The sequence below is a fragment of the Pollachius pollachius genome (genome assembly GCF_949987615.1).
Source record: "Pollachius pollachius genome assembly, chromosome: 6".
In the NCBI taxonomy this organism is placed as follows: domain Eukaryota; kingdom Metazoa; phylum Chordata; class Actinopteri; order Gadiformes; family Gadidae; genus Pollachius; species Pollachius pollachius.
Genome location: NC_136939.1, coordinates 4,398,583 through 4,407,807, shown reverse-complemented (window position 1 = coordinate 4,407,807; position 9,225 = coordinate 4,398,583). Strand labels below are relative to the sequence as shown.

Here is a 9,225-nt window from a genome sequence, read left to right as displayed (position 1 = left end):
TCAATTTCTTTAGACAAAGAAGGCACACATTGTCCTCTATGTCTCCCCTATACACCTCATGCAGGTGCATGTGTGTGAGTGTGGACGTGTTTTCATGTGCATGCATGTGTGTGTGTGTGTCTGTGTGCATGCATGTGTGTGTGTATGTGTTCCTAAGTACATACGTGTGTGCAGGCTTATCCAAAACCTTCAGTTTCAGTTTCGTTCATAGAAATTAGCGTGAAAGAAAACCCCACTACATTACAGAATACCCAGAATGCTAAGCTTGTGTCCCGTTCCTCTGTCTGTAGTCAGTAATGCATAATGCATTCATGTATTTTGTATATTAAGAGACCGACTGTACAACAACTCTCAGGTCCTACGGCTAGCGTGCACACGCACACACACACACACACACACACACACACACACACACACACACACACACACACACACACACAAGGGGCAGATGAAGAGAGCATTGTTAGTGGTTCATTTCAGCGGACTGTGGCAGAGCACCTGAGAGTGCATGAGCCGCTTCACCCTGTCTCCTAACAGACCACATCTGGCGCTCAAGATTTCCATTAGCCGGAGTAGAACATTACACATTTCAGTGTGTGTGTGTGTGTGTGTGAGGGGGGTGATCTCAGATTGAAGATGCGTTCTCTGTTTGTGATTCTGGGGACAGCAGCAGGGGGGATGTTGGCCTTTGTCGTTACAGTCCCAGGGTAACATGCACAGCCCTGAGTGCGTACATTTATCCCCGTCACAGTGTGTGTGTGTGTATGTGCGTGCGTGTCTCGATCGGGGTGGGGGGTGGGGGGGGGGGGGGGGGGGGGGGGGGGGTTGGTCAGCGATCCCTGCACCTCCACTCTGCTGTAAGAGCTGCATCCTGCGTCTGATTGGCTGCTGCGTTCCGTCTCTCCTGGAGAGACACGTCGCTTCCCCCCCCCCCCCCTTTATGTGGCAGTCAGGCACACTTTGGTCCATGCACGTTTTTAAATGCACAAAAGGCAGCTTCTCTCATGCACAGACACAAGGGCCTTTGTTTGTAGACAATGGTGTGCTTCCACAGCTTTGTCACGACTTCACAAAAGACTTCTCTGGCAGAGTTGAGGGGTCTTAACCGGGATCTGATTTGTGATTGGGCAAAAGCAGCAACGTTGTCCTGTTTTTTGCTCTTTTGCTCTCTCTCTCTCTCCCCATGTCTCTCTCTCTCTCTCTCTCTCTCTCTCTCTCTCTGCACTGATGGCTGCCCACACATTTCCCTCTCTGCAAGAGAGGGCCTGGATTGGATTGTTTGATCTGTGTGTGTGTCATCATCAAAAAGGCACTCCATTACAGAAACGATTGCATGCGGTGTGATAATCAGGGGTGTAGTGAGTGATCTTGGTCAGTAAACCCACAATAACCCTGATTTAAAAGGTATCCCGTTGTGGCACCAGGACAGGCTTAAATCTACCTGGCCAAGGTGTTTCCAATCTCCTAACGAGCTCACATTGGCTCTGTAAACCCTGGCCATCTAATGGCCAGATGTTGACCCCCAGTGCGACAGGGGAAGTGTGAACGTGTGAAAGAGTGTTAGAATTGTGTCTCATCCCTGCATTGAGCTAGCTCATCTCATGTTTCAAGGGGAGACGCCAAGCAAAAGTGAAATCGATCAAATAAAATAACTCCCACCACCGAGAGAAGTGGATTCTGCTGGCTCAGGGAAGGGCTGCCACAAGCACTTCATCTGATCGTGTGAGTGTAGAACTGTTTCACCTCTTAAACGATATTATTGGATGCTGTGGAAGGCCGCTGATGTCATCATCACTGCTGCAGTCTGTTTGGCCTGACCCGGTGAAGAGGAAGAAGAAGAATACCAGCTAACAGCCAGAACCTCCCATGGGCTTCCATGTCTTCTGCTTCAGCTTTGAGAGACAAATGACAAGGGAGCTTCTGATTGGTTCATTAAATTCATAATAACCAAAACAAAACATCTGATTGGCTGATGCGAAAGGGCCCGATTCCAACCAGAGTCAAATAGACGTCAGTTACTTCTGTCGGTGTGAGTGAGTGAGTGAGTGTGAGAGTGAGAGTGAGAGTGAGATACAGATTGAGAAAGAGAGAGAGAGAGAGAACAAACAAAAAAAGGAAAAAATAGGGTCTGTGTCATTAATCAGCAGAAAGTTCCCATTTATTAATACTTAATATGCTTGAAAAAATAGTCCCTCCAAAGTCACACAGTGCACAAGATCCGCCGCACGCACGCGCACATGCGCAGAACCACATGCACTCAGACACACAGGCACACTCGCAGGGCAAACCCTGTGTCTCATCAATAATTCATGAATTGAATCATTTATTCATTAACGACCTTATCGTGGCTGTCCTCGAGAACCCACTGGATTAGCCCGTCCCACAGACTCACCCGGCCTGTTCCATCCATCTGTGTGTCCTCTCCTGTCTGTCTGAATATCTGTCTGTCTGGTTGTCAATCCGTGTGTCCTTCTGTTCCTCTAGTGCTTTGTCCCTGTCTGTCTATCTATATATTTTGTGTCTGCTTGCGGGACTTTATCTGTGACTCTCTGTCTGTGTTTGTAGATGTCTATCTGAACCATGCTGTCCTCTCTGTCTGCCTGGGAGCGCCTGCAGTGGTGCCCTCTGAACCAAGGGCGTAGGAACCGGGGGGGACGGAGGGGACGTGTCCCCTCCAATATTGGAGACAGGCGCATTTGTCCCACCTAAAAATTATACCGGGGGGAGAACGATATTTTATTTTATTTTGAAAGCGCAACACAGCGTCTTGTCACCGCTTCTTATTCTAAAAAACTGGATGATTGAGCGTGCAATTAAAGAATTGATTTGATATTTATCAGTTCATTACTGCCATTCAAAATGTGTTTTCCTTTACATTTACAAATGTATCTTTTTAGTAGAATAAAATATATTTGTGAATTTTTTCAGTGTAGTTCATTTATGACATATTTCTGTTCAAACCATTAACGGATCTGTCAGGTTTCAAATATGTGTCCCCCCCAATGTTAAACTCATTCCTACGGCCCTGCTCTGAACTGCTCCTGTGGTATGTGTGGTTCTGATGAATCTACTGCATCAGGAGCAAATAGAGATTAGTCACCGCTGATGTCTACTGTTGGAATATCAAGGTTCGATATCCTGAGACACCATATTCATGGTTAATGTCATTTCCCCACCAACCTAATTGGAAGGGTATTGATTTATGTGGGTCAGCGAATCAAGGACCTCACCTTTTCTTATTTTCCTCTAACGGAGCACTGGTGTTTTCGACCTCGGCCAGCAGGGGGCACACCCCTACATGCGGTGGTTACTCAAGACAAAGACACCATGAAAACTAATCACACACACACACACACACACACACACACACACACACACACACACACACACACACACACACACACACACACACACACACACACACGTGTGATGTATCTATCTGCAGGTACGAGCCAACATTCATTTGATAGGACGGCTGGAAACGCCCCTGTAATTTTGAGGTCACCTTCAATTTAATTGACCTGACTCTTCAGCATGGAGGCCCTGAGCAACGATGCACTGGGGAATTTAAATTAACCAGCCAGCCTTTCGGGCCAATGATTGTGCACAAAATACACATCACATAGCCTAATGAGTTATGCAACCCTCACCTCTTATTATTAAGATATAAATATTAAATAAATGTCAATGTAGATCTACAAGTGTAAAAAATCCGAATCCCGGCCTCTTCCGCAGACTACATGTATCTTGTATATCTCCTTCAGGCCGCTTCTACAAAGTTAGGAAGGCACATTTAATTTGATTTTGATCTCCTTACTTTTTGGGACACCGAGACTTGGCAGGTCGCCTACATCACAGGAAGGACAGCGAGATAGAACGGCGTTAGTTGTGTGTTTAAAAATACCCAACCTCTTCCCCACACAAACTTGTTGACCCAATCATGCCCTTGTCTTTGGAATTAGCGGTACAACAGCGCCTCCCTGTGGATATGTATGCACATAACAGCCCTGTAAGGAAGAACATTGTGGTCGATTGAAAATATATTTTGTCCTGCTAAGAGAAGTAGCCTAAAATGATTGTTTTGCAGTAGAATAGGGGCATTGTAGGTCAGTGTATGTATATGGCAACAGACAGAAAAACACATGGAATAATCCCAAAGAAATGTTGTAATATCAGGCTTATTTTCGGGATTTTCATGATACCGAGGATCGATTTGGTTTTTCATACGTTTTATTTGGTGCTTTATAAACAACAGGATTTGTCACAGTCACTTTGATTGGAAATACCGAGACATTCTGGCACATCCTTGTTCATTAGAAAGCTATATATCTTTTCCAGATACCCCCACAGTACGGGGCTGACGTCAAATCTCTCTCACTGCAATATGCTAACGCACATAATATACGCACACATTCTCTCTCTCTCTCTCACACACACACACACACACACACACACACACACACACACACACACACACACACACACACACACACACACACACACACACACACACACACACACACACACACACACACACACAACCATTGTGCATATTCTGCACTGTTCCCAAGTAAAACAATATTCACACATGGCACAGTAGAGATAGTATATTACATCCTACACTGTAGCAATAACTTTCCTGTTATTAAAAATAAACACGCACAAAAAAAATCAAAGCATCGTCATGGCAGCACACGCTTCAGTATAAGTTCACATTTCAGCCTATTAATATTACATCATACAAATACACACACACACACACACACACACACACACAGACACACACACACGCACAGATAGTTTGCTATACGTTCATATGTCAAACATATCAATATGATAAGCAGGTCCTGAAAGGCTATGCTATATTAATCTGCTGGCACAGAAAGCGTCACATATTTACAGTGCAGGATATGCACCCACACACACACACACACACACACACACACACACACACACACACACACACACACACACACACACACACACACACACACACACACACACACACACACACACAGTTTGAGTCATGCTTCCTAGAAGCTGTGAAATGATCAAATGTCGTAGACATTGTATTACATGGTTGCCCAGAGGAGAGCTTTGAGGAGGAGCTTAAATGCAGACGTGGAGCACTTCAAACCAAAACGGGTGACCTGTGGGGTTAGGGTTAGGTTTCCATGGGGACAGGACTCTGAATAGGATGCTGGTTTTGAACCACACTGTGCTGGTCATGTCGTTTCCTGTGTAGGAGGGACTGTAGACACCACATGACGCGTTATTGATCGCGGGAGGCTTGATGGAGTGCCTTGATTGATTGGTGGAAGGCTATAACAATGGGGATGACTGCAGGGCACAGGATGGGCCGTTATGACACACACACACACACACACACACACACACATACAGACTGTCACACACACACACACCCACACACACATACAGACTGTCACACACACACACACCCACACACACATACAGACTGTCACACACACACACACCCACACACACATACAGACTGTCACACACACCCACACACACATACAGACTGTCACACACACACACACACACACACACACACATACAGACTGTCACACACACACACACCCACACACACATACAGACTGTCACACACACACACACCCACACACACATACAGACTGTCACACACACACACCCACACACACATACAGACTGTCTCACACACACACACACACATACAGACTGTCACACACACACACAGCTCCTCTGCCCATGTCGCACCGCGTTCGATGACTCAATCCCGTGACTGAAAAAATCTGCAAGCTTCTATTCTCGGGGGGGGGGCGTGCTAATCAGCCCCCTGACGTTCTCTCATAAACGGTGACAATCGTTCTTTGTGCACTGGCGGTCTTCTATGTACATAGAAACGGTGTGTGGGCGCGTCCTGTGTGGGGCGGACCGAAGGAGAAGTGAGCTCGCCGACTCTTCGGGGGAACCCGGGGGTGGGGGGGGTTAAGCTATAGAGCCCTAGGCCTTACAGCTCGAATCCTTCCTCTCTCCGTCCCCTTCAAGTGTTTCTTCTGCCCATCGGCGGTACTTTACCCTGCTTATGCACCGGGGGGTGGGGGGGGGAACCAGGAACACCTCAGTACCGCGGTGTAGCTCTGGGACCAGTGGCCTCAAAGACATAATCAACCCCCCGGGATGAGTCGTTATCAGGCTGGGTGTTGTACACGGACCGGAGCATGTGGAAATGCCTTGAGTGGGGTCATTTTGATTCACCTGTCACTCACTCTCTCCATTTTGTTGTGCTGTTTGTGTTTGTGTTGTGTGTGCGCGTATTTGTTTTTTGCCTGTTTGTGTGTGTCTGTGTATGTGTGTGTGTGTGTGTGTGTGTCTGAGTGTATTTGAGACACTGATAAATACAGATGCATGCTTTTGTGCATACTTAATGTGTGTGTGTATGTGTGTTGCATATGTGAACCGACTGAATTGTGCACAGCGTGTACGTCTGCCTGTATGTGTGTAAACCAGTAAAACAGGCCAGTGCAGTACAGACCAGCTCCACTGGGCGGAGGCAAACAAAAAACCCTGCATCCCAAGGAGTAGATGTACAAACAAACTACAACCCCCAGCATCCTTTGCTCATTCCCATGGCCCACGTGGCCGAACGTCCTTGTAGTTTTGTAGTTTTGTGTCCCTCTCAGTTCTTGGCCTCCTGGCTGGTGGGTTCTGGGTGTTGGAAGGAGGCTCGGACCCTCTGGACCTCGCTCGCACACAAATGACCGAACACCTTGTTGTACCAATCTGGAGACCTGCCCCTGGAACACACACACACACACACACACACACACACACAGGTCAGACATCAGACTCACAGATACATGCAGGGGAGGGTTGAGGGATGGAGTTGGGGGAGGAACGTGGGGTTAAGACCCTCTACACGGGTGGCAAACTCGGTTGATACAGTGTGCAAAATCATTGGATTAAACAATCTATATTTAGACTATGATGAGCAACCAGGAATAGTTGTGTTTTCGGTTGGTGTGGCCAATGTTGAATTTAACTTTAACTTTAAGCAATTGGAAAAATAAGTAAGAATTGTCAAACCCCCCAGACACACACCCAACCCCACCCATCCGAACACCCCTAAAACACCCACACACACACCCACACCCACACCCACCCCCACACACACACACACACACACACACACACCTGAGGTCCACCCGGGAGATGTGTGTGAGCCGGGTCTTGCTGCTGCCGCAGGGCTCCAGGAGATACTGAGACTCCAGGACCACGCCCCTCAGGGCCGCCGTGCACGGGCCGTCCTCGTGCTCCACGGACACACACACCAGCGCGCACGCACCCTTGCTCAGCTCCGTACGCCACGACCTGGACGGAGGCGGAGGGACACGAAACACTTTGATTCACGGGTCCCCACTTCAGGACGAGTTGTTCTCCCTGCGGTCGGGAGTCTTTTCCTGGTCATCAATCCTCCTGTATAATTGGCTGACTCATTAATTCCCTCACTCTCCACCTCAAGCTGGTGTGTGGTGAGCGTTCTGGCGCAGATTGGCTGCCGTGCATCACCCAAGTGGGTGCTACACACTGGTGGCGGTGAGTGAGGCCCCCCCCTTCACTGTAAAGCGTCTTTGAGTGAGAGAAAAGCCTTCTTCTTCTTCTTCTTCACAAAACAACAAGCCGCAATGTCTATATGGACATTAGCTTGTAATGCATTCAGAAAAACACCGTTTATTTTGGCTTAACGACCAACAAACCACAAATTACCCTGGCGTAGATCATTAAGGACAAAGAGAAATCTACAATAATGCCACTAAATCACGTTACACCATGGTCTGGTCTGTTTATCAAATGGCAGCCATTTAAAATCGTCAACAGTGTTTTTATTTGTTTTTAACATCCGGAGAGGGTACAGAATGTCCTAAGGTGGGCCACAAAAGCATCTTGGTTGCATTATAGCAACCACGGATTCCAGAGTAGAGACTATCTATGTAACTTGATCAACAGAGTTCTTGAAATGTTGAATCGGCTATCTATTACTCAAAAACGCCTCCATAATTGGTGTCTTGAATACACAGGTTAAAGGTGCTGTAGGTAAGAATCAAGTAAGTTGTAAAGTGAGAGAGAGAGAGCAAAAAAGGGTTGAAGAGATCAGGTTTTTGAGCCCAAACAACCCGATAAACAGCTCCTCCTTCTCTGCTCCCTCCCCCCCTTGCCTTTCACACAATTTTGATTGACAGATGGATTCCCCTGGCTTACCCCGGGAGAGATGCCCTGATTGGTCAGAAACGAAGCGGGAGCTGTCTGACATATAAATTGCCTCAGGGGCAAGCGTACTAAACTGCTATTGGATATTTCCAAAGCGCATGTCACTCACTAACAGCTAACAGCTTCTAACGAATAAAACTCAGATGATAACTTTTGGATCTGACCTAGACCAACTTTAAATCTATCCCTTAAGCTCACACCGTGAACCGGCCTGTCAATCTGGGAACCCACTCTTCTCTGTTTTGGTACCGCAGTGGTGGAACAAGCTCCCTGCCGATGTCAGGACCGCAGAGTCGCTCACCAGCCCCCGCAAAAGACTCAAGACCCACCTGTTCAGAGTTCACCTGGACTCAGCTTAGCCTCCCCCATGTCTCCCCAACCTCCCCTTCACACCCATCTTATGCACTTATTGTATGTTGTACGTCCTGGCACTTAATGTACGCACTAATTGTGTGTTGTACCTCCTGGCACTTAAAAGATAGTACCTCGCAATCTGTAGCATCTTATCCTAGCTATCTTTGTTGTTTACGGGGAATGGGTTCACCTAGTAATTGTTAGTGCTTGCCACATGGTTCTATGAACATCCTTACTGTACCGACAGCGATATATATTGTTGTTTCTCTTTCTTCTGACAAATGTACTTATTGTAAGTTGCTTTGGATTAAAGCGTCTGCTAAACGCCCTCAGTGTAAATGTGAAGCCTGTTTGGAGGAGGGTAGTAGGGGGGAGGAGCCTGTTTGGAGGAGGGTAGTAGGGGGGAGGAGCCTGTTTGGAGGAGGGTAGTAGGGGGGAGGAGCCTGTTTGGGATGGGGCAGTAGGGGGGTGGAGCCTGTTTGGGAGGAGGGCAGTTGGGGGGAGGAGCCTGTTTGGGAGGAGGGCAGTTTGGGGGGTGGAGCCTGTTTGGGAGGAGGGCAGTTTGGGGGGTGGAGCCTGTTTTGGAGGAGGGCAGTAGGGGGG

At 47.6% G+C, this 9,225-nt stretch overlaps 1 protein-coding gene across 4 annotated transcripts in view; it reads right to left on the bottom strand.

The window, feature by feature from the left end:
• Positions 1-5,322: 5,322 nt before the first annotated feature.
• The window catches only part of LOC307077118 (stAR-related lipid transfer protein 13-like), a 62,855-nt gene continuing 58,952 nt past the window's right edge, over positions 5,323-9,225 (bottom strand). For all 4 annotated transcript variants that reach the window (XM_079738404.1, XM_079738406.1, XM_079738405.1 and 1 more), the window contains 2 exons: positions 7,195-7,371; positions 5,323-6,797 (listed from right to left, as the gene is read on the bottom strand). In XM_079738404.1, coding sequence (XP_079594530.1) covers positions 6,680-6,797; positions 7,195-7,371 — 295 coding nt within the window. In that variant the 3' untranslated portion in view covers positions 5,323-6,679. The remainder of the gene's footprint in view (positions 6,798-7,194; positions 7,372-9,225) is intronic.